A 26,390-nucleotide genomic window follows, 5' to 3' on the forward strand; every position below is an offset into this window, starting at 1 on the left:
CCCAGGCCACCCGACCCGGAAACTGGGAAGCTCCCAAACCCGCAACAGCCTTGGTCCTGAGGTTACTGGTTTCGAGATGCTGTACTTGTCAGTCATTCACTTGTAGAAGTATAGGAGTGTGGATAAATGTCACTGTATGGTTAAGGCTCCCTAACTTCCCATATCTACCAAGTCCAAAGCTGACTTCTTGAGTAGGATTTTGAAAGGTGCAAATTATGCTTTTTAGTATTAATTCAGTTCAGCTGTTGTTTCTGGAAGGCGTGTGAAGAAATCAACACAGGAGTTGCTAATGTGAATCTGTTACCAATTACATTCAGTTAAGTTACTGAAATGTGATGGATGCCCTTTGCAAGGTGTGAGCTAGTTTGTTGAAATTGCACAAACTGTGCGTAATTGGCTGTTTATTTTCACAATGATTTTATGAATAAAGCAGGTAAAAGGCTGGAACTCATTCCCCCGCACCTCTTGCCCTGCCTGAGAGGAGCTAACTCTCAGAATTTATGTGTGCCTTTGTTAGCAGTGGACATCAGACTGTATTCACTCAGTCTTGAGATGTTTGCCACTTAAATAGACTCAGCCAAATGTTTTTCAATATTCCCTGTTTTTCCCTCCTTGATTTTCAATGGCACATTTAGAGGATAAGGGGTAGTTTCCTTGTTTTTCACCACCTCCAAGATCACATAGCGTTGGACCCGGAGTCGAGCACCTCAATTCAGGGAAGAACAATCATTTGTATTACTTTAATTTGGCAGTTTCACTTAGTACTGTTTCAGCAACAACACAGACAGCCTAATCCATGGGGTTTTACCACATGCACAAGGTTGCTTGCTGAAAAGGACAATTGATTGATTTAAATGCGAAATGTTTTCAGAAATTTTCACAATGAGAAAAGACTCAAATGTCGACTCTTTTTATATTTGTCCACCTGTAATGATCTGTCAAGGGGCCCTGAATGACAGTGGTTTGAGTTGGTGCCAGTCTGGTACTGGGCGTATGGCACTAATTGGTGGGGTGTGCTAACCTCCCTGGAGAGAGGCAGAGTGATTTGTCAACAGTGGTTTGGGTATTGGACTGCCCCATTGGCAGCATCTTCAAGGGAATCTTCTCTGTTCCAAATGAACTGAAGTGTGCAACATCCTAAAATGCTGGCAGTGTCATGAAATCCAAAAGATGACCCCAGTTCTGTTTCTGCCTGACTATGAACAAATACTTTTACAGTTATTGGTCTGAATTGTCATTCAACAATTTTTTTAAAATATGCAATTAGTTAATCAAGTCTGGGTCAATACTTGTATTAATTCCATGAAGAATATTTCAGGAGTATAACACGTTCTCCTCTCTGTTCTTACGTTTGCAGGGGCTGCTGTAAGTATACAATTGGCCAGTATTGCCTATGGGAACAGGATGGGTAAAAAAATATATATTTTGTCTCAATAGTGTATTGTTTTTAGATATTAATCCATTGCTGCTAAATCTTTCCAGTACCATCATAACCTTTTCTTAGTCCTTTTATTTAATATTATTCTTGTTAATTAATTATGATAATGGATGAACACTGTCTTTTGCATCTAAGTGTACATTTTAACAGCGTACTTTCTTCAGCAAAACAGTAATAACCTTAACATTAATCCTTTGGCTTATAGTGCTATATATGTACTGTGTTAATTTCTCTCCTCCTTTCTACTGATTTTTGTTCTTTACAGGGACCTCCAGGAAGAGATGGCTTTCCGGTAATTAGCTTTTAACTGCACCATTCTCTCTTCTCTTGTTCAAAAGCTATGTTTGCACTTTCTTTTCTTTATTTCAATGCTCTTTCTCTGTTCTCTGCTGCTTCATGGATTGTTCCCTCTCATAAACTTGCAATCCAATTCTGCTTGGTCTCATTAATAAATTCATATACTTCATTTTTAATTTTACCAAAATAGAGGGAAATAAAAAAGCTTCCTTAGGATGATCAATCTCAAGGACTGATGTCTCAGATATTTAAATATAAATATTAGCCATTTCCTTCATCGTTCTAATCCAACTGTTTTGCCAACACTGCTCCGCAAAAGTATTACCTTTGCTCTCGCTACATTTGTTTCTAGGCTGTGGGTGGAAACTTATTTAACTGGTGCTGTAGTCTTAGCAAACAGCCATCATATTTCCAGCTTTATGTTTCGGGCTAAGGGCTTTTTCTCCCTGAGAGTTAACTCTTGGCCTCACCATCTGGTAGTTTGGTGTGTAAAGTATTAAATCCCAGCATCTAATGGGAAGCCTTTCATGCTGTTTGTAAGCCAACAATAAATACTAGAATGCTTGCTCTGTGATTTGGGGGCATTGATTTTGCTGGACGTCCGAGTGTGCAGGTGACCATCTTTTTTTTGGGTGAAATCGCAAAAAAACTCTTCCTTTGCAGTTCTGACTGTACATTGATTATTAGGGAAACAAAGGATCCATGGGCCTACCAGGGAGAAGGGTGAGTTTTACTTTTGCATCTAATTTTAGCCTTGTCATTACATAATCGTGATGCTTTGCATTGCTGCTGAGGCACAGTAGGTTCTGATTTCAGCTGTTCATTCTGTCAAAGAAAATAATTTTGAAGCTGCAATATCCTTTGTACTGGGCATATCGCAACTAAAATTCAGTTGCAATGTTTTATCTGCATTAACAAGCACAGAGTTAGTGTGTGTGTGTGTGTGTATCTAACCTTTGAAAAATAAATGGCATCATTTTTAGAAGTGTCATGTTCTCCCTGAAGAATCATTGTGTAAACGTTTATAAAAGGTCAGAACAACATCTGGTTTACAGAGATGGATGACTTTTGGTAAAGTGACATTGTGCAGCATTTTTAAAGAAAAAATAAATTTCAGATGCCAGGATAATGCAGCCTTAAACCATTTATTTGACAGTGCAGCACTTAACTGCACTTTTTTTTCAGAACATTTTGCATATTTTTCTGGCTCCAGCTTGTCAACAGAGTTGGGGCTACAAGCTGAAATGAATGCATTTTAAGACAAGTGTCATGTTGCCTTTGAGTGAAGTTTTTATCTGGGTGAGGTTACTGTGAAATTTTGTGGGGTTTTCTTGCTGTGACAATAGAGATTCTGATTTGCAAATTATCCTAAAACCTGCATTGCAATCCTGCCTTCAATGCATTAGTCAGTAAATGGGCTGTTTGGTGAACAGCTCTCCCGTCTAAGCAGAATCTTCAGCTTATCACCTGCAACTGCAGAGAATACAAAAGATAATGTATAAAATGCATTTTGTGGAGCTTTTACAGTTTAATGTTTGTCAACATAAAATCTTTGGGATGTCTGATCAGAGTGTCACTGAAAAACTTCGTACCTCATTTTTTATACATTTAAAAACAAAAGGCTCTAAATAATTTCCCATTTCTTAGTAAATTCATTGGGTAAAATACATGTGTGAAGCATGTTGTTTTATCCATTACTTTAACTGACATTACCGAAACATCAATGGGTGGGACCTCTGTATGTAATATTGTGGATATCTTCACTGTCCTAACACTGAACAGCCTGTTTAGAATTTTGATTCATTTCTATGTAAATGCTGTCAATGCTAACCTGATTGCTGTGCGGCTGGTTTGATTTATTTTAATATTGAATGTATTTAAGCAGAGGTGCTAGGAATACTTTAGTTCATAAGCACATTTATCACAGAGCTGGTATTTAGTAAAAATAAACAAAACCATTCCAACCCCCGATTACTTTAAAAGGAAACAAGATCCAACTGTGTGTGGGCTGAAGGACTGTTAATTGTTATTACAGTAACTCACTAAATGGGGAAATTCCAGGGGGACGAGCTCAGTTTATAAAGTCTGCCATCGCTGTATCTCAGGTGCAGAAGGAGAAGGCAGATGCTGTTGCAAGCGTCCTTGCAATAAACAGCAAGCTTTTGTGATACTTAACCATTTCTAGCACCATCTCTTTGAAAGTCTTCCAAGGTGCTACTTGTCTTGAATCCCAGAGACCGTGCAGGGCAGAGCCTCCTGCTGTTACAGGCACACAGTCTCTTTCCATTCTATCCTTTAGGGAAAGTCCATAAACCATATTTAGGTTTTGGTGAGTGGACCTCAGAAAGGCAAGAACTGGTTACTGCTCATATTAGGGAAGACAACAGCCTAGTGGTATTATTGCTGGACTATTAAACCAGAGACCTAGGTAACGTTCTGGGGACTGTGATTCAAATCCTGTCTGGGCAGATGATAGAATTTGAATTCAATAAAAGTCTAGAATTGAGTGTCTAATGATGACCAGGAATCCATTGATGGTTGTCAGGAAAAACCCATTAGGTTCACTAATATCTTTTAGGGAAGGAAATCTGCTATCATGCCTGGTCTAGCCTACACGTGACTCCAAACCCACAGCAATGTGAGTGACTCTTAACTGGCCTCTGGGCAATTAGGGACTGGCAATAAATGCTGGCCTGGCCGGCGACACCCTTGTCCCATGAATGAAAAGAAAAAACTTGCAAAGAGCTTTGCCTATTGAAGTTTTCTAATTAATAAATCATTACAATGATCTCTCCAAACTTCCAGTTCAAAAGCTCAGATACATTACAGCTCCAAGGGCAAACAAGCTTCAAATGTATGCATTCAGATATTTAAATAGTTAAAGAGAAAGACCAACCACCCATGCAGACAAAAACATAATGTACAAGCATTTTACTGAGATTGTGGAATAGGAAATGATCTTGGATTGACCTTGGGGGTCCCATTATGTGCAGCACTCTATTTAAGTTAATTGACTTTAACAAAGTTGAATATCTGGCAAGATGTACAATTTGTAGTTAATATAGTACTCAACAATCTACCCTAAAGTTTGTGGCTAATTACCATGAGATTTTATTTTTGTTCATTGTCACTCAGTTCACCAATCTGTGCTACAACTAAAACTTGGCACATCATTTAGTTCTCCTGCTGTCCATGGGTTAGACTATCAGTTGCTGGATGGAGATACATGTGAAAGATTGTTAGGCCTGTTACACAACAACATTGGCCTGATCAATCAATCACTCACTGCAACACAAGCCATTCCCCAAAATGATCCACTGATCTCTGCAGTCTGCCTCTTAATGGTGGAATCCAGCTCGATGTTTAGTATAAAATAAAAACAGAAAACACAGTATCAGCAGCCTCTGCAGAGAGAGAGAGAGAGAGAGAGGAACAGCGTTAGCTCTTCAGATGGACAATTTCTCATTTTAAATTTACATTCTGATGAAAGATCATTGACCTGAAAAGTGAACTCTATTTCTGTCTCCACAGATACTAGTCAATCTACTGGGTATTTCAAGAATCTTTGAGTTGCTTATAAAATTTCTGAATTCCAGCGTGTGCTACGTTGTTACATTAGTATAGGAGTAGGATCATAGAGGTCTACGGCACAGAGAAAGATCCTTCAGTCCATTGAGTCTGTGCCAGTCAAAAACAAGCCCCTCGCTATTCTCATTAATACAACGTTAATTTGCCACGTTGCCAAAGTTGAAGCTGAATCTTTCAATGCCATCCAATTTATAATGTGGTAAATGTGTTTTTAAAAGCATGAGTAATGTAGCATTTGTTTGACACTCATTATATTTAACTCACTGGCTTATGTTTAATATATTAGCATGATAATATAAAGCTGTAAGCAAGTTTAAATTTATCAGACTTTGGACGATATTATGTAAATTCTAGCCCTACAATCAACTGAAATGATAAATGTCATGACACTCCCCTAACCTTATCAACAACAACTTGCATTGATAAAGCACCTTTAACAAGGTCAAATGCCCCAAGGCACTTCAGAAGAAAGATAGAAAGCAAGACAGTGGTATAGACGTAATGTCACTGAACAAGTATTCTTGCACACCATTGGTTCACAAGTTGTGAAATTTGAATTCAGTTAAAAGCCGATCTAATGCTCTTTACAAGGTCAATCTGCCATATATGCCCTACATGTGACACCAGACCACCTGCATTGTGGTTACTTTTAACTACCCTCTGAAATGCCCCCAGCAAGCTGCTCAGTTCCAGGGGAATTAGGGGTGAGCAATACATATCAGCCTGAGTAGTGACACCCCCAGCCAATGATCAAATTTTACAAAGCAATGCAAATAATGAGCTATGAGGTGAGCAACTGGTAGGTTTTAAGGATAATCTTAATAAAGGAGAGCCATAGAAAGATTTCAGATGGAGGTTCTATATAACAGAATGGCCGACTGACAGCACTGGCTACAATCAGCAAAGGAGGACCTGGGTTTGAATCTTTGTGTGCTTTGACTGAAACTGGAATAAAAGTTTGTCTGGAGAGATTGACAATTTGGATGAAGAGGAGGTTAGCGGTCGGAATGTTGTACTCAGTTAGTTTGGCTGGTAGAAGGTGAAGCAATCATGTGGGAATGTTACAGTTAGACTCAGTCACCACTGGATAAGGCTGGGAGAATCTGCAACTGAGCTGAGAAGCTGAATGTACAGAGATCAAGTGATCAAGCTGCTACTGGTTTTCATGGTTGAATAGCCTCCTCGAACTTGGTTGACCCCACACATACCAGGTGTGACCACTTCAGCTGAAGAAGCTGTGAATTCAGCAGTAGGTGATTCCATTAAGAATGGAATGTTGTAAAATCACAGGTTAATGAAAAATGAAGAAACCCATATAATTGGTCTGCCTAGACCATGACTTCCCAAATAATTTCCACCTGTGACCCCATCTCGAAGCTTGGTCGTTCTTGTGAGCCCTCAAGTGGGAAATGAGAGTGCAGGGTCAGGGGGTTGAGAGAGGGGTTTGGGAGCTGAAAGAGGGATAAGGCCTGAGAGTGAGGGTGGGTGGGGGCTGCGACAGTGAACATTGGGGAGGAGTGGTGTCTGGGGCCTGAGAGACAGGAAACTGGGGACTGACAGAGTGGACCTGTTTAAGTAGGAGGACAGCTGTTATCAGTCAGTCAGAACGCCACAGTGACGACTGCAGTCTCGGAGCTCAGGCTCACAAAATGTTAGAGTGTGAACAGGCTGGGGCCCCAATCCCAATGTTGAAAAGCCTTGCACTGAGAATACCCTATTGAACCCACCTCTCCCCCATTTCTATAACCACTCATTTCTTAAACAATTCCTTGGTTTTTCCATCTCAATTAATCATTCCACAAGATAGTTCCAAATACTCATGGGTGTCAGTGTGAAGAGAAGGATCCAAAGATAGCTGTGGTTTTCATCTAGTATTGAGATAATAAAGGAATCCAGATACCTTTTGTTATTCATCGAAGTGACATGGCCATCACTGGCTCGGTCCAGTATTTATTGCCCATGCTTAGTTGCCCTTGAGAAGGCAGTGGTAAGCTGCCTTCTTGAACTGCTGCAGCCCATGTGCTGTAGGTAGACCCACCATGCTGTTAGGGAGGGAGTTCCTGGTCTTTGACCCAATGACTCAGGAAAATATTTTCAAATCGGCACGGTGAGTGGCTAGGCATTGCTGCTAATGAGCATTAGTGATGGTAATAAAATGTGAGGCTGGATGAACACAGCCGGCCCAGCAGCATCTCAGGAGCACAAAAGCTGACGTTTCGGGCCTAGACCCTCTCTGATGAAGGGTCTAGGCCCGAAACGTCAGCTTTTGTGCTCTTGAGATGCTGCTGGGCCTGCTGTGTTCATCCAGCCTCACATTTTATTATCTTGGATTCTCCAGCATCTGCAGTTCCCATTATCACTGATACAGCATTAGTGATGGGTTTAGTACCAATTAAGCAGGCTACTTTGTCTTGGTTGTGTCAAGCTTCTTGAGTGTTTTTGGAGCTGCAGTCATCCAGGCAAGCGGAAAGTATTCCATCATACTCCTGACTTTTGCCTTGTAGATGGTGGACAGGAAGTAGGTCCCTCAACACAAGATTCCTAGCTTGGGACCTACTCCTGCAGCAGTTCTGTTTCTGGTAAGCTCCATGATTTGGATAATCGTAGCTCGTGTGGTTGTAATGCCATTGAATGTCAAGGGATCATGGTTAGATTCGGTGTTGTGGAAGATGGCCATTTTTCAGCCCAATCCCAGATATTGTCTAGATCTTCCTGCATTTGGTCATGGATTGTCTCAGTATCTGAGGAGTCACAAATGGTGCTGAACATTGTGCAATCATTAGTAAACATTCTCACTTTGAACCTTATGATGGAGGGAAGGTCAGTGTGGAAGCAGCTGAAGATGGTTGGGTCTAGGATACTCCCCTGAGGAACACCTGCAAGATGCCCTGCAGCTAAGGTGACTGACCTCGAACAACCACCTTACTTTGTGCTCGGTTAGATTGTAACCAGCTGAGAGCTTTCCCTCATCCCCTCAGGCTCTAATTTTACAGAGGCTCCAAAATTGCCCTTGCTGCATGAGTGTGAATTTCCATTTGTTTTCCTGAGTGTCTCTCAATTTCAAAGGCTCTTTTAGCAGGGAGATGCCCCCAACTATCGCCCCCTGACAAAAATGTGGAGCTGGAAAAGCAGAGCAGGTCGGATAGCATCCAAAGAGCAGGAAAGTCAACATTTTGTGTTGGACCTCTTCTTCGGGGCTCTCACATTTTTTTTCATTCTAGCTTGCAGGATTTGCAGTCCTTTCTGTCCTCAAGTAAGTATTGTCCCCTATTCCCTGGAGCCTCAGCAATGACATTCTGTATCAGATTGGTGTAGGATGCATGAGGGACTGAGGAGGCAGAGTGCAGATTCCTGTTGAGGTATAGGGGCACTCTTTGATGCCTCCTCGTCATTGACATGATTAAACAACAGTCCCTTTGTGGGCAAACATTCCAGCTCACCAGTTCCTAGGATACTCAATGACTGAATGGCAAGCCATTCTAGGTTACAGCTCTGAAGTGTCATGGGATGGCTTCACTACCTTTCTTAAAGGTTCCAATTCTAATGCAGGCTGTTTTAGTTTTGTTCAGAATGAATTGTTACGATGGGTGTAACCTATTGCTCTGCTGCTTGCTTGAGGTTTTGTTGCAGTATGATCTAATGCATAGTCATTGGCTGCAGATGTCTTTTTGCAGGCTGCTTTAGACAGGAGCTGATAAGTATACTGTCTTTTATTTGGTCTAATACTAATCCTCTATTTGTGTCTCTCCTTTACTTCTGCATGCTGTGTTTGCTGACCCTACCCAGGGTCTAAAGGGGGAACCTGGCGAAGAGGTGAGTCATGGACTTAAAAGGAAATGCCCTTGGTTTGCATTTATAGCAGTATTTTGGGAAGACATCCAATACCCTTCCTTATCTGAGTACTGTGTATTCAAATTGCAAGTTCAAGCTGCTGATGTGTAAAAGGAAAGTGGGAAATAACTGAGAAGAAAGTTCTGGAATCAATTTGAAATTAAATTATGTATTCCCTCGGGCAACAAATCTTTGTAATTTTTAATCTTTCATAAAGCAATGATTGGAAGCTTATTACATTTCATTCTTTATATTATTTATATTAGATAAACAAACCTGAAAGGAAATAAGTTTCTGTTTATGCTTTTTTTTCATGTGGGTTTCCCCCCAAGGGATCGGTGGATAATGGAAAGCAGTCTCCAGCATAGTCAACTGTTAAACGCAATTTTGCCACCAAAGATATTCCACCCAAGTGCTCTGTGCTATTTCACTTTCTCACTCATGGTTCCATCTCTTCTTTTATTTGCTCTGGGGAAGTGGCCCAGCATTTCATGCCTGTCCCTAGTTGCCCTTGAGAAGGTGGTGGTGAGCTGCCTTCTTGAACAGCTGTAGTCCATGTGCTATAGGTGAACCCACAGTGCCCCTTAGGAGGGGAATTCCAGGATTTGCTCCCGGCCTCAATGAAGGAACAGTGATATATTTTGAAGTCAGGCTGGGTGAGTGGCTTGGAGGGGAACTTGCAAGAGTTGGTGTTCCCATGTACCTGCTGTCCTTGTCCTTCTGGATTTGGAAGGTGCAGCTGAAGGAGCCTTAATGAGTTGTTGCTGTGTATCTTACAGATACTACACACAGCTGGTGATGGGGGCAGTGAATATTTAAGATGTTGGATGCAGTTTTGATCAAGTGGGGTTGCTTTACTCTGTTTGGTGGTGGATTTCTTCACAGTCATTGTGCGGGGAACAAAGGTCCATATTGATTGTGAGATGGAGCTGTTTCTGTTGGAAACATGAATTTTATCACGTTGCTCCCACACAAATTGTACACAAAGTGCCTCTGAGCTTTCTGAGCCTAGTGCTGCAACCTGAAAATATTTTCCCGAATTCTCGGTGTGTTGAAATTAAAACTATTCTGAAGTTTTTGTTTTGATTGGAAAGTTGTTTGATTGGAGGTTCCTGGCACATGTAAGGTTTTTTTCCCAGAGATCCTGATATGTGGCATGTTTATTTGAGATGTAGACAATCAGATGAGGCAGTAACACTGAAGAGGACTGTAGCTCCTTGTTGAGGGGGAGGTGTGAATAACTGAAAAAGCCAATTAATTATCCTCAGTGGCCCAGTGATGTTCTGTGGATATTGTCACTGAATGACTGGCAGCCCTGCTTCAGGAACATGTCCTTATTCTGGGCTGAAGTCCACACTTCCCTACCCACCTCTCCTGTTCGGGGTGGGGGGGAGTTGTTTATTCCTTCTTATTTACCCTTATTCACAGGATAAGGGCATGCCTGGCTGGGCCAACATTTATCAGTTATGAATCAAGCGCGTTGCTGTCGGTCTGGAGTCACATATGGGTCGGGAAACCAGAATTTCTTCCCTCAGGGACTTCAGTGAATTGGATTAGGCTAGCTTTATATTTCAGATCCTTGTTGAATTCAAACTGTAACCATCTGCTGTGGTGGGACTTGAACCGGTGTCGTCAGAACTTTAGGGGTTCTGGATTCCTAGTCCAGTGATATTACCAGTGATTCTCTCTTTTGAGCACAGCACTAAGCCTGTACCTGGTTGTAATGCAGGCTGACTGCCTTGGCAGATGATGTTGGTGTTCAGTTTAGAAGAAAACAGTAGTCTAAAGGTTCATGCTGGGATAGCTTTACTTTGTGCAGGAAGAGCTTCTCCAGCCAAGATATTACTCACAAGATATTGTCCTGCATTTGATGGGACTCTGTTGCAATCACTTAGGAAAGAAACATGAACAAGACAGGCATTCCTTACACTGAGTTCCCTGGGTAGTGAAGGATGCAGAAAATATGTCCACACTTTATTTGTTGGCCACAAATTGTATTTAACTGAATCATGTAACAATCATTTAACTCCATCTTTATGTGGCATGCTAAATAGCATCTTGACAAAGTTTTGATTAAAAACGTGTCAGTTGGGGGCAAAAAAACCACAGAAAAATATGCTCCAGGAACATCAACAATAAAGTGGAGCAAACTTGAACAGAAAACTCGGGAGACAATTACAACTTGTACCTTTCCTTAATGAACATAGTTTTGAACTGCTCTGATCTTTGGATCTGCAATGAGCCCAGTTTCTGTGGCACAGTGTGTGTTACAAGTGAACACCATCCCAAAGTGAGAGATGTAACTAGTGCCCATTGTCCATGAGATTCCTGAGATCAGCAGCACAGCTTCAGCATATTGGTTAATTGAATATTTAAATCAATAAATATTTTACCTTACGGCTGGGAATGAGAAAATCAACAATGTTTGACCGTTCTATCTGCCTTTACTTGGTAATTGTGTGGATTGGCAGGTAAGAACTCAAACACATTGCCATATAGATGAGCCTGAATTAGAGAACCTTGGATCATTGTTATCATCAAAGAGAGTGTGCGGTGTTTTGTTCTTCCAAACTTTAGCAAATCTTGGCATGAGTCATATTGAAAGACGAGTCATATTGAAAGACTTGTCTTGACTTGATTTATAGTGTCAATGCTGATTAAGTTCACGCAATTGGAAGTGTGTTCAGAATAAAGCTACCTCCCTGACCCACTGGTAATTGAAGTAAGGATGACACACACTTTATCTGTAAGCAATGGGTGAAGGATTTGGGCCAAACCAGGAGTTTGAAGTAAACCACATTGGCATCAGTTCAAACCTGAATTCTAACATGTTACAGACTTGTTTTTATCTGCGGCTAGTTTGATTTATTCTTGAGCAAATAAAGCGGTGAAGAGCAAATCCCTTCAAGAACCAGGCTTGAAAATGAGCTCATTGTTACGTGGAATTGCAGTGTAACCCGAAAGATTTTCTTTCCGAGGCTTGACGGCCAGAAAGATTATTAATTGTATGACCAAGAGAATAATGAGCAAAAAATTCAAAGAGGGGTCCTGATGGTCTTGTGCATAACACACTCAAAACACATCTTTGAAATATTCCAACACACTAATCGGTGATTGTCAATGTATTTGCTAAAACGTACACGTTTCCAAATGCATGTTGTGAACAGTAACTGGTCACACCTCAGTGTAAATTCAGGGCTTAAATATTCCTACTCCTGAAACCATAACCATCATAAGCTGGGAAAAGAGGCAGCTGATGAAGGATTCATGCCTCAATGAGGTGAGTTGCACAATTCCAGAATTGTGAAGGGAGCTCTTTGATGGTATTTGCTTCTGTTTCTTCAATCATCGTTTTGTACGATCATTGCTCAATCTCTCTAAGCTTCCAGCTGCTGCAGACTAATGAAGCTCAAACCTGTAAGGTCCCATCTCTCTTAAAAACTACAACATGAAAGAAACATGTTTTAAAATATCGTCAGCACCAGTGAGTATTTTCAGTACAGCCCATGTTGAAATTGCAGCAAGATGTAACCCAGGGGTTGTACAGAGAGTTGTGACATGTGGTTCCCTTATCATTGCCTCCGGATTATTCCCGGATCTATGTGATGTCAGTTATTTTAAGCAACCTTGGAAATAAAGAGCATGAAACTCTTTAAAAGTACCGTGGTGACTGACTGATTGTTCGAGACACCTTTAAAACTAGCTAGAATTGAATAAAAACACATGCTAGCTGAAAATAATATTTTTGATATGCTTCAGAGATAAGTTATTTTATGACTTGACAAAGCAATCTGAATTCTACATTTGAAATGCTTCACTTTATTTATTTTCAATGTGGAACTTAACAAATGATTATCAGATCTGAGGAATTTCACCAGTCTTGAAATATTCCAGATGCATAACCCATGACCGGGTTGTTTATGTAAATGATGCTGCAGGTTAGAAACTATGACACTTAGGTCCTGGTTTGTTCAAGTTAAATGAAGAGGGGATCATGAGGGCCATGACTGGACTATGGGGATAAGGAATGTTGAATCAGCCATGATCCTATTGAATGATGGTGTAGGTTTGAGGGGCTCAATGGCCTACTCCTATTTTTTATGCCCGTATGGACTGCCTTGGTTTCTAGATTTGTATTACTGTGTAAAATAATCAACAGCGCAGACTGATAACCATGAGTAAAAGTCATGTGATAACTCAAGTTTCTTGAAGTTATTTCAACTGAGTTTAGTATGAGAAAAATGCAGTTATTGTACAGCAAAATATAATGTTGGATGACTTTGTTATGTCTCTTGCTTCAAGGGACATTTAGATGAGGATTGTATTACAAAGCAAGTTGATTCAGACCCATATTTGCATGCCATCTTGTTCCAATGCTGCAACGAGATGTGAACCTGGAGGCTGAGGATGATGTCCTCCTTGAGAACGCAAAATTATGTTTTTCAGTTGGTCCAGATTTCTAAAAATGCTGGAGAAATTCAACAGGTCTGGCAATATTTGTGGAAAGAGAAACAGAGTTAACATCTCGAACATGGGTATGACTAGCGAGTTTTGAGAAGATCTGTAGCTCAGGTTGAGGCTCTGGATGTGAGTTCGCTCGCTGAGCTGGAAGGTTAGTTTTCAGACGTTTCATCACCATTCTAGGTAACATCATCAGTGAGCCTCCGGTGAAGCGCTGGCGTTGTGTCCTGCTTTCTATTTATCTGTAGGTTTCCTTGGGTTGGTGATGTCACCTAAACCTAAACAGATAAATAGAAAGCAGGACATAACACCAGCGCTTCACCGGAGGCTCACTGATGATGTTACCTAGAATGGTGACGAAACGTCTGAAAACGAACCTTCCAGCTCAGCGAGCGAACTCACATCCAGATGGGTATGACACTTCTTCTGAACTGTTCTAGTCCTGAGCAAGGGTCAGCACTTCATGTACTCCAAACAACAGCTTATGCCATGTTAGAAATTTGCCAGGTTGCAATGAAAACCTCAAAGCATCATCACTGGGACAGTTCTTGACCAAATTAGGGTAACATTTAGGTGTTAACGAGTCATCAATGCAAAAGAATTCTTGTAAGCATTCTTATTTCACTTTCTCATCCTAAATGCAACTGCCTAAGGAGGCCTAAGGAGGAACAGGTGTCATTTGCAGTTCAACTGCAAACTATTTACGACAACATTTGTTCACCATAGCTTCCCAGCTGCCAGAAGTATGAGAAATAAGCCATCACTGAGTAAAGTTTACCCGCATTATCTAGTTTATGTTAAAAAGCATCAAATGTTGCAGTTTAGGCCTTAGGCTCTGGATTTACACAATAATTCAACATTGGTGCAAAGCCAGACAATGTTGTACCAACTTGATGCTTTTTTTCTGTAAATGCGGCATTATTTTAATGTGTATGCTTACAATTTCAAAATTGTAGCTTAGGTATTGAGAGAGAAACCTCCTTTTGAAGTGTGTTCTTACCAGCACTGCTGCCTCAGAGCACCAGGGACCCAGGTTCAATGCCAGCCTCAGGCGACTGTCTGTGTGCAGTTTGGACATTCTCCCTATGTCTGTGTGGGTTTCCTCCAGGTACTCCAGTTTCCTCCCACAGTCCAAAGATGTGCAGGCTATGTGGATTGGCCATGCTAAATTGCCCGGAATGACTAGGGTAGAAAATTCAAGATGGGGTAGGGGGTGGGACTGGGTGGGATGCTCTTCAGATGGTCAGTGTTGACTCAATGAGCTGAATAGCCTGTTCCCACACTGTAGGGATTCTATGATAGTGTCTGTGGAATTGTTAAGAATGGAATCTACTTTGTTTAAAACCTGCAGCTACAATAGTCCTAGAGTATAAATACAGCATCGATGGGTTTTGCGATTCGTACAACATACTACCAGAATAAAAATTAATTTCTTGGCCACCTAGTGGTAATAAGGTATAAAGATACAATAATTTCTCCAGATCTGGAAATAAAATGAAGTGAAATGCCCAAATAGATTGAATTTCAGAATTAATAGTGAATTGTCTACAGAATTTCAGTTCACAAATTCACATTTATTTACACAATGTAAAGAGTCCCTGTAGTTACAAAGTTGGATTGATGCATTTTTAATGATCTTGTGTCTCAAGCTGTAATAGAAATCTTAGTTTACAAGATATTCAAGTAGTTGAAATGGGAATGTATGATGTTGTGTGATGCACAGTAACACTTAATAATGAGAAATTAATACAAGTTGCCAGTTCTGATTCCTGGTTTATGCTGTCTTAGATTCATCCATTACATAAGAGAGATGATGTAAGTACAAGTGACAATGTTCACATTGGACTGGTCTCAGTTGGGAAAGTGAAAGAGATTTTCTGAGTATGAGTCTCTAGTTGCTGAAGACACCCATGTGAGGATAAGGACATTAATGACCCATAGTTCCTGCAGACTTCCAAAGAGCTAACACAGCTATTGCAGGCTGAATGGCCACCATCTGTGCTGTAAAATTCTAGTTAGTGAGAAGGTACAGAGTGAAAATTGGTAATTTGCCACAGCAAAAAAAGAAAGGAGCACAGCATTTGAGGGCCCGTTAAAACAGGCTCTTACTTGCACAATACAAGTAGTCCCTGAGTGGTATAAACCACATACTAATCATAAATTACCAGCCAACAATCTTTCAGGGTAGTAGACCATGCTGGTATGTGTTGTAAGTGACCATAGGGAAGGTGATCAAAAGAAGCAATTGAAAGATTTTAAAGGTTTTTTTAAAAGATGCTGTCAAATACATCCTGCTTTGTGACCAATTTAAAAATAAGTACTTGACCTACACCTACTTTCTGTAATTTACACTATTTTGTACCTTGAGAGCTGGTAATGGAAGATAAGGGTTTTGACAAGGTCCCTATCAGAATGAATGTGACACCTAAATCAGATCAGAGGTGCTCGCAGCTAAATTCACTGTTCAGCTGAGATGCTTTTGTGCATTTTAAAGTTTATCAGCATTGATGTTTTATCCTCTGTAGAGTGATAAAAAACCAATTCTGTTTGTGGCATGTAGTCAAAATATTCAAAATCCTGGCTAAGAAATGTCTCTGATAAATCCAAGCATCAGCTGGTTGATTCTGTCAGACGAGTGAGAGGGGATTTACAATAAGACATGAACTGTTTGTGTGGATTGCAATGCGAGTTCTTTCTGATGACTGTTTCCCCTTCTACTGCAGGGAGCTCCAGGAGATCCCGGCATCTCAATCATTGGACCCCGTGGCCCTCCTGTGAGTCTGACTGTCTATCATTGATTGTGTTTTCACTGTGTTCAGGCATGATGTGATGGGGCAGGAAATAGTGGAATGTCTACCAGAGCAACTGTTGACTGTCAGTGGAAATTCAAACATATCCAATTCTTCCTGGCAGTAAAACCCTCTCATTGCATGCAGTTGTGATGAAACTCATTTCTTTTACTTGTTCAATAGCTGTAACATAATTTCATTGAGGAAGAATTTTACTTTTACTTCCATGGGATGTGGGCATCTCTGGCTGGGCCGGCTATTATTGCCCATCCCTTGCTGCCCCTTAAGATGGTGGGGGTGAGCTGCCTTCTTGAACTGTTGATATCCATGAGCTGTAGGTTGACCCACAATGCCTTTAAGAAGTGAATTATAGCATTTTTATCCAGCAGCACTAAAGGAATGGCGATATATTTCCAAGTCAGGATGATGAGTGGTTGAAGGGGAACTTGCAGGGGATGGTGCTCCCATGTATCTGCTCTCCTTGTCCTCGAGATAGAAGTGCCCTTGGGCACACAAGCTGCTAGTGAATTGTTGCTGTGCATCCTATAGATGGCAAACTCTTCAGCTACTGTTCATTGGTGGAGGGAATGAACATTGAACGTGGTGGATGGGATATACATCAAACTGACTGCTTTGTCTTGGGTGATGTCAAGCTTCATGTTAGAACTGCATTTGTTCAGGCAAGTGGGGATTGTTCTGTCATACTCCTGACATATGTATAGTGGACAACGGACAGGTTTTGTGGAGTCAGGAGGTGAGTTACCTGCTGCAGGATTCCTAGCCTCTGACCTGGCCTTGAGCCACAGTATTTATATGGCTGGTCCAGCTCAGATTTTGACCAATGGGCTTTTGGTATCCATCGCAGTCTGAAAGATTTCAGAATAATCAAGATGCGTATTGGTATGACAGAAACGCCAAGATGTAATTGAGTCTAATCTTTTCAAATCCTCCTTAATTATTTTTCATTGTGGCTTCCTTAAAAGAACTTGGTCAAAATCCTGGAAACTCCTTCCTAACAAACAGCAGGCGTCCCAACATGACATGAACTGCAGTGGTTCAAGAAGACAGCTCACCACCTTCTCCTGGGTGGTCAGTGGTGGTCAGTAAATGCTGGCCCAGTCTGTAAAATGCAATAGAAAATAGACAGAGAAGGTGTTTCTAGTTTAGAGGTTGACCAGAAATAACAGCCAAAATAGAATGATAGTCACTAATAAATCCAGTTGGGAATTTGTGAAAAACACTTTTTACTCAGCAAGTGGGGAGAATGGGAAAGTTGCCATCTCAACAAGTTGTTAAGGCAAATAGTCGAAATACAGTTACATGAATACACATGACTATGTGAGGGTGAAATGAGTAGAACAATATAATTATAGGGTTAAATAAAGAATGGTGGGGAAGAGGTCAAATGGAGCAAGCACCGAAATGGATCAGATGGGCTGAATAGTCTGATTCTGTTCTGTAGCTCAGTTTGTTCCCCCTTCTCTAACTCCGTTAACCTCCTCCATCCTGACAACGTTTCCTGTTGCTGTAACCTCTACAGCCCCACAACCCTCTGAATATTTGTGACCTCCTTCATCTCTATGATTACCTGAGAGTTCAGTGTTCTTTCTTTCACCTCTTGCAATCTTTTACATCACTCAACTGTTAGCCTTCCAGTGCCCAGTCCTTAAACCTCTTTACCAATGTACCCCTTTCTTTTACCTTGAGATGCTCCATAAATCTGTGACTTTGACCACTGTCTTAATGTAGCTATGTCAAATATTATTGGTAATTTTCATGAAAGACCTTGAGATGTTTTACAACAATAGTCACACTATATAAATGCGAGTTATTGATGAGGTGGAGAAGGAGAGAATATTACTGTTCAATAAATCTTGTCAAATCTCTTTTGATGAAAGTTTAAACATTATTGTATATGGTCAGAGAAAGAATGCAGCGTGTTGTGCCATAGATTTCAAATGTTATATATATGTAATAATTTACATAAATTTATGTAAAAATAAATTTAATTTGCTACCCTTGCTCAGAAGAACTATAAAAAATTAGAATGCATGAGCAAAACAATTTGGGAGTTTATTTGCTCTCAGAAATTTACTGCAGCAAACTAGGAGGTTGGATTATAAAATGTTCATTGCTGTTTCATCCACACCTATACTTATTTTATTAAAATTAATGGACAAAGGAATTTGTAGTTCTTAGCTCTTAGGCCTATAACTTGCACCACATCAAATGAAACCAACATTACTGGAAATCTTTAAAGAAAAAGTCAATTACTTCAAGTTAACTTTTGAACTAACCTTTTGAAATTGCAAATGCTTGACAGTCATACTTAATTTCTTTGTGACAATACATTAGCCATCTGTCTGACTGGTGGATGTGAAATTCCACACCCTCAATGTTTCTACCTAATAACATTTGCACAAATATCTTGGTGGATTTTATTGCAAAGGAAGTACCCCAAACCTACACAGTTTGAATTGATTTACATTTTATTTCCCCCTATTAGATACATGTGTATGTTATGTTGTGTATATATCTTACTCGTACTCTCATCAGCTTTTCCATTAAAAATGCCTTTGCCCACATTATCTGCGTAAACTTATCACAATGTGTCTTTCTGTCAGTGATGGCCCCATGAATCAATAACCTTTCAACCAATATCCCAGAACAACTCCTACATTGCAACTAAGTCTACTTCCCAATTACCACAGATTTTGTTAAAAGTATTTTCTAATAATGAGAACAAATTTCAGAATGGGAGCTGAACTACCCCTGTATACTTTATTTCAATTATACCCTATCCTTCAATCCCCTTAACTTGTGGATCAAATCACAGGAGATACAACATATGAAAATATACATTGGAGAATAAATGTTTGCAATGCATTCAATATAAATATATATAAATAGATTAGAGGCAAGATTAGAAAATTAGGGAATTATTTAGGTTCAAGTAAAAGAAAACGGTAAAAAGTGTCTTTACAAAAATGGCGAGCGGAGTTCATTTAATTTTTTTTCCTTCTTTAAAATATGCAGATTTATCCAAAGTAATCAAATTTGGAGGAATTCAGTTAACCTAATCTTGAATTTATGACAATTTATGAGATGAAAATGTACAGAATGAGTGTGTGGTTGGGAACACTTTTATTGTGAAGAAATGATGTGTAAATTGTAAATACATTGCCACCTTTAATGAAGCCGTTGATTTAAAAAAAAGATGGACTGTATTTGATTTGTACTCAGGTTCTCCCCAAACCCAAAGAGCTCAGTGAATATTGCTGTGCTTTTGAAGTAATTGCTAAGAGTGGACATGTCAATGTGCCAGAAAAGGCATCATCCTTTCTACAGACGAGAGGAAAGGATTTCATTTCTTTGATGTACTATTTCCGGTTTGAAAATGTCATAAAGAATTGATTTATTTGTGGTGTTTTTCATTCTTGTTGAGCAGAAGTCAGGACTGAAGAAATGTGACAACATAGTTTGACCATCTGGTTTTGCAGTTAGCCATCAGAGGCAGCGTGATAAACCCTTACTAATGAGGAACAGCTTGAAATCCAGTTACTCGCTCTTGCCTTTTGCATTTGACAAATAACAAACAAGTAACAGGAGCTCCAGTCTTCAAAGGAAAGTGTTTTTTACTTCAGCAGGTTTAATTACAATAAACTTAAGTTGTCTTCAGATATTATGGTGTAGCTGGAAAGAGTTGGTTACACAGCAAACCAGTCATCTGCAGAAACCACTACTTGAAGAATGTGCCTGTCATACAATATCCCATCTTTAGGGCATTTTGAAAACCACTTCAATATTTTTAATCCTGTATGATTACTTGACATCCCAGTTAAAATGGGAGTAACTTATTAATCCGTGTAAATACTTCAAAAGCCAGGATTTGGCACACTCTCTTGTTAGTAATTTGAAAACATGCTACAACGATTAGATTTCATAGGATTCTAAACAGTATGTCGCAATTATAATGCTATACATGCGGCAATGAACACCGGTAGTGAAACTGCAGCTTCATTTAATTATGCTGTCACACTAATGCCTGCTGTGACTTTGTACGGATCATCTTTTGAGCAGTAAAAAGCACAAAGGCTTTACTGAATGCTGGTATGATGGCAAGACAGTACCATTTTTTAATTTGTTCATAGGATCTGTGTGTGCTGCTGGCTAGGTCAGTATTTATTGCTGTTCCTCACTCTAGTTCAAAGATGTGTAGGTTAGCATGGATCGGCCATGCCAAATTGCCCCTAGTGTCCTGGGACGTGGAGGTGTTGGGCTACCCATGGAAAATGTAAGGTTACAGGGATAGGGTAGGGAGGTGGGTTTGGGTGGGATGTTCTTTGGAGGGTCAGTGTGAGCTGGATGGGCTGAGTGGCCTGCTTCCACATTGTAGGGATTCTATGAGAACAGTTAACAATCAAGCCACCTCTGGAGCCACATGCAGACCAGACTGTCCTTCCCTAAAGGATAATAGTGAACCAGAGTCTATGGTGAGTAATTGGTACATTGTCACCATTAGACTAACTTTTATATCTCACCATGTGTCATGGAGAAATTTGAACCTATGTCTCCAGAACATTAGTCTGTGGTCTGGATTACTTGACAAGTGATATTACCATTACACAACCATCTCGTACCTGGGGTTGCGAGCACAAATCCAGCCAATATTTCTAGTGCTGCTGGCCACAGAGCTGCCACCAGCTCATGGCCTAGGCTGAACAGTGTAGTGATGTTGCTCCTCACTGAATGGTTTGCCAATAGGCTGATCTATGCTTGTAGATTTATGTCTCATTGTTGAGAGGTGCAGATGTGATAGTTTGATGTGAACAAAATAACACGTTGAGAATCACAAAGAATTTCTGGACATTTTCCGAGTGTCCTTGACTTCCTTTCGAATTGATGATAGATCTCTGACATATCTCTCTGCACATATGGAAATAATGTTAAGTTTTGTAAAAGACAACCAAAAAAGGGGAGAAATACATTTTGAAGCTAAACTCGCAAGTAATAGCAAGTTGGACTGCAAGGGCTTCTTTAAATATACAAAAAGTAAAAGAAAAGCCAAAGCGAACATCGATCCTTTAGAGAACGAGGTTGGGGAAACAGCAAGGGAGAACCAGGAAATGACAGTGAAGTTGATTAAATACTTTTGATTAATTGCCTTTCAAAAGTACTAGATAATCAAGAAGCAAAAGGAGGAGAGAAAATAAATACAATAGCTATCACTAGAGAAAAATTGCTAGAGAAACAAATAGAAACTAATAGACCTTGGACCTGATTTGATGCTAAAGGAATTATCAATAGAGACAGTGAATGCACTGGGTTGAAATCTTCTAGGAATCCTTGGATTCTGGATGAGTCCAAGAGGATTAGAGAGCTACCAATGTAGAACTTTTATTTAAAAGGGGAAACAAAATTAAAAACAGGTCATTATAGGCCAGTTAGCTCAATGTTTGTCATTGGGAAAATATTAGAAACTATTAGAAAGGACATAATCAGAGTGCAAGGAATACATATGATCACAGAGTCAACATGGCTTCATGAAAGGGAAATCACGCCTGACAAATTTACTCTTTGAGCAGGTAATGAGCAAGATAGATAAAGGGGAAGCAGTAGATGGAATATATTTGGATCTTCAGAAGGCTTTCGTGAAGGTTCCACATGCTGGGCTACTTAATAAGAGCCCATGGTGTCAGAGATGGTATTCTAGCACAGATATTGGCTAATTAGTAGAAGACAAAGTTGGGATAAAAGGGAAATATTCATAATGGCAACATATTACTGGGGGTGTGTCATAAGGATCAGTACTGGGGCCACAATTATTTACAATGTACATTATTGAGTTACATGAGAGCAGTGAATGTATATAGCCAAGCTTGCAGATCACAGAAAAATGATGAGAAGGTAAGTGTTGATGAAGATGGCACCCAGAATCTACATAAGTATATAGACAGGTTAATTGCGAGTGCAAAAACTTGTCAGCTGGAATCTAATGTGAGAAAATGAGAGGTTCTGTGCTTTGGTGGCAGTGCAGAGAAGCTGAATATTTAATTGGAAAAAGTCTGCAGAAAGCTGTGGGTTGAGTGATGTGGAGCCCTAGCCCATGAATCATAAAAAGCTAAAGTTTAGGTTCAGCCGGTCTTCACAAAGGCAAATGACATGTTGGCCTTTATTTCAAAGGGAATGGAATATAAAAGTAGGGAAATTGTGCTAAAACTGTACTCGAGTTTAGAAGGAAAAGTAGAGACCTTTGTGAAACATACAAGATTCTTCAGGAACTTGAGATGGTCAATGTGGAGAGGTTGTTTCCCCTTTGTAGGAGAATCTAGAACAAGAGGGCATCATCTCAGAATAAGTTACAGCACTTCACCCGCTGTAAGGTGACAAAGGGTGTTTTACTATAATAAAGAAGCCAAAAAAAGTAGTTATTGTTGAAAAAATAAAAAATGGATTGTACTAGGTTAAATGATGTCCATCCATTCCCATTATTTGTTATTTTTTTCTGTAATATTTGGTTGAAAATGGTATTAAGTGCAGGTGGCGCACTGACCTCTACATCGCCGAGGCCAGACGCCAACTCTCCGACACCACCTCCTACCGCCCCCTCGATCATGACCCCACACCCGAGCACCAAACCATCATCTCCAACACCATTCACGACCTCATCACCTCAGGGGACCTCCCACCCACAGCCTCCAACCTCATTGTTCCCCAACCCCGCACGGCCCGTTTCTATCTCCTTCCCAAAATTCACAAACCTGCCTGCCCTGGTCAACCCATCGTCTCAGCCTGCTCCTGCCCCATCGAACTCATCTCCACCTATCTGGACTCCATTTTCTCCCCTTTGGTCCAGGAACTCCCCACCTACGTCCGTGACACCACCCACGCCCTCCACCTCCTCCAGGACTTCCAATTCCCTGGCCCCCAACACCTCATATATTCACCATGGACGTCCAGTCCCTATACACCTGCATTCCGCATGCAGATGGCCTCAAGGCCCTCCGATTCTTCCTGTCCCGCAGACCCGACCAGTCCCCCTCCACCGACACTCTCATCCGCCTAGCTGAACTCGTCCTCACCCTCAACAACTTCTCTTTTGACTCCTCCCACTTCCTACAGACTAAGGGGGTGGCCATGGGCACCCGCATGGGCCCCAGCTATGCCTGCCTCTTTGTAGGTTACGTGGAACAGTCCCTCTTCCGCACCTACACAGGCCCCAAACCCCCCCTCTTCCTCCGGTACATTGATGACTGTATCGGCGCCGCCTCTTGCTCCCCAGAGGAGCTCGAACAGTTCATCCACTTCAACACCTTCCACCCCAACCTTCAGTTCACCTGGGCCATCTCCAGCACATCCCTCACCTTCCTGGACCTCTCAGTCTCCATCTCAGGCAACCAGCTTGTAACTGATGTCCATTTCAAGCCCACCGACTCCCACAGCTACCTAGAATACACCTCCTCCCACCCACCCTCCTGCAAAAATTCCATCCCCTATTCCCAATTCCTCCGCCTCCGCCGCATCTGCTCCCACGATAAGACATTCCACTCCCGCACATCCCAGATGTCCAAGTTCTTTAAGGACCGCAACTTTCCCCCCACAGTGGTCGAGAACGCCCTTGACCGCGTCTCCCGTATTTCCCGCAACACATCCCTCACACCCCGCCCCTAACACAACCGCCCTAAGAGGATCCCCCTCGTTCTCACACACCACCCTACCAACCTCCGGATACAACGCATCATCCTCCGACACTTCCGCCATTTACAATCCGACCCCACCACCCAAGACATTTTTCCATCCCCACCCCTGTCTGCTTTCCGGAGAGACCACTCTCTCCGTGACTCCCTTGTTCGCTCCACACTGCCCTCCAACCCCACCACACCTGGCACCTTCCCCTGCAACCGCAGGAAATGCTACACTTGCCCCCACACCTCCTCCCTCACCCCTATCCCAGGCTCCAAGATGACATTCCACATTAAGCAGAGGTTCACCTGCACATCTGCCAATGTGGTATACTGCATCCACTGTACCCGGTGCGGCTTCCTCTACATTGGGGAAACCAAGCGGAGGCTTGGACACTGCTTTGCAGAACACCTCCGCTCAGTTCGCAACAAACAACTGCACCTCCAAGTCGCAAACCATTTCCACTCCCCCTCCCATTCTCCAGATGACATGTCCATCATGGGCCTCCTGCACTGCCACAATGATGCCACCCGAAGGTTGCAGGAACAGCAACTCATATTCCGCCTGGGAACCCTGCAGCCTAATGGTATCAATGTGGACTTCACCAGTTTCAAAATCTCCCCTTCCCCTACTGCATCCCTAAACCAGCCCAGTTCGTCTCCTCCCCCCACTGGACCACACAACCAGCCCAGCTCTTCCCCCCCCCCCCCCCCCCCACCCACTGCATCCCAAAACCAGTCCAACCTGTCTCTGCCTCCCTAACCGGTTCTTCCTCTCACCCATCCCTTCCTCCCACCCCCAGCCGCACCCCCATCTACCTACTAACCTCATCCCACCACCTTGACCTGTCTGTCTTCCCTGGACTGACCTATCCCCTCCCTACCTCCCCACCTATACTCTCTCCACCTATCTTCTTTTCTCTCCATCTTCGGTCCGCCTCCCCCTCTCTCCCTATTTATTCCAGTTCCCTCTCCCCATCCCCCTCTCTGATGAAGGGTCCAGGCCCGAAACGTCAGCTTTTGTGCTCCTGAGATGCTGCTTGGCCTGCTGTGTTCATCCAGCCTCACATTTTATTATCTTAAGTGCAGGTGCTCCAGGTTTAAGCGACTGAAAGTGTGATGTTTCAGTTGATTGGGAAAGTAGAGAGTAAAGGAGAGGCTTTGGATTGATTCCCTGGTCAGGGATGATTCCAACAGACTTGATGCTCCTGTTTCTCTGTTCTCTTTCCTTGCCTAATGAATTGCTTCATCTTAGAACATAGAACATAGAACATTACAGCACAGTACAGGCCCTTCGGCCCTTGATGTTGTGCCAACCTGTCATACCGATCTGAAGCCCATCTAACCTACACTATTCCATGTACGTCCATATGCTTGTCCAATGACGGCCTAAATGTACTTAACGTTGCCGATATATCTCTACGGATATACACTATCAAGCCTTTTAAGAATCTCAAATGCTGACAAAATAAGATTTCTTTCAATCTTATAAACTCCAATAAATGTAGTCCCAGCCTGCCCAACTTTCCTAAGCATGGCAATCCCCTCCTCCATTTTCAAAATCAACCCAGTCAACATTTGGTGTACAGCCTCCACAGCATTGACTCTGTGGCTGTACCCTAGTTATAAGTTACCATCCTGCTGCCCCTTCTCTACTTCTATTAGCGATGCAGTCCTCTGTCCATCCTAACATACTATTCTTGAACCCATGGGCTGTTTTCATTTGAGTCACCTAATGATTTGTACCTTATCTAATGCTTTTTTGAAATCTAAAAGTACTAAATCAACTGGAGGTCTGTCATCAGTAATGTTTATTTCCTTCTCAAAGCACTGTACAAGTTTGTCAAGCATCATTTCCCCTTAATGAAAGGATGTTAACTCTGTAGGATGTTATAGCATACTAAGTACCCTGTTATTTCATCTTTCATTGTAGGCACGAACATCTACCCAGGTTGACCTAAATTGGCAATACTTGCTTGCTATTTTGTCTTAGTATTTGACATGAAAACTCAGGTAATCCAACAATAAGTGTGCAGTGTCTGCTGTACTGCCAGTCTGTTGAATTTTCAGTTATCTTCCTTATTAGTCTATTATACTTCAAAGAGTTCAGTATTAAGTATTGTAGGACAATGAGTCAATGAGTTTATATTCAGCAGCTGAAGTACGTACACATTCATGCAGGGATGGTGAGGAGGGGTTTTGACATGAGCTCACAGCAATGTGCACAAAGCTGGAAATACTATTGTCTAGTGTGAAATCTCTGGCACAATTACACATTTTGCCATCTTTCTGCTGCTATGTGTA

General features: G+C 41.5%; 1 protein-coding gene across 1 annotated transcript in view; it reads left to right on the top strand.

Annotated features, from left to right (window-relative positions):
* The window catches only part of col13a1 (collagen, type XIII, alpha 1), a 222,011-nt gene that overhangs the window by 98,158 nt on the left and 97,463 nt on the right, over positions 1 to 26,390 (top strand). Inside the window, exons 4-8 of the mRNA XM_048563494.2 lie at positions 1,358 to 1,365; positions 1,704 to 1,730; positions 2,423 to 2,458; positions 9,110 to 9,136; positions 16,339 to 16,389. Coding sequence (XP_048419451.1) covers positions 1,358 to 1,365; positions 1,704 to 1,730; positions 2,423 to 2,458; positions 9,110 to 9,136; positions 16,339 to 16,389 — 149 coding nt within the window. The remainder of the gene's footprint in view (positions 1 to 1,357; positions 1,366 to 1,703; positions 1,731 to 2,422; positions 2,459 to 9,109; positions 9,137 to 16,338; positions 16,390 to 26,390) is intronic.

The sequence above is a fragment of the Stegostoma tigrinum genome, chromosome 37 (genome assembly GCF_030684315.1).
Source record: "Stegostoma tigrinum isolate sSteTig4 chromosome 37, sSteTig4.hap1, whole genome shotgun sequence".
NCBI lineage: Eukaryota > Metazoa > Chordata > Chondrichthyes > Orectolobiformes > Stegostomatidae > Stegostoma > Stegostoma tigrinum.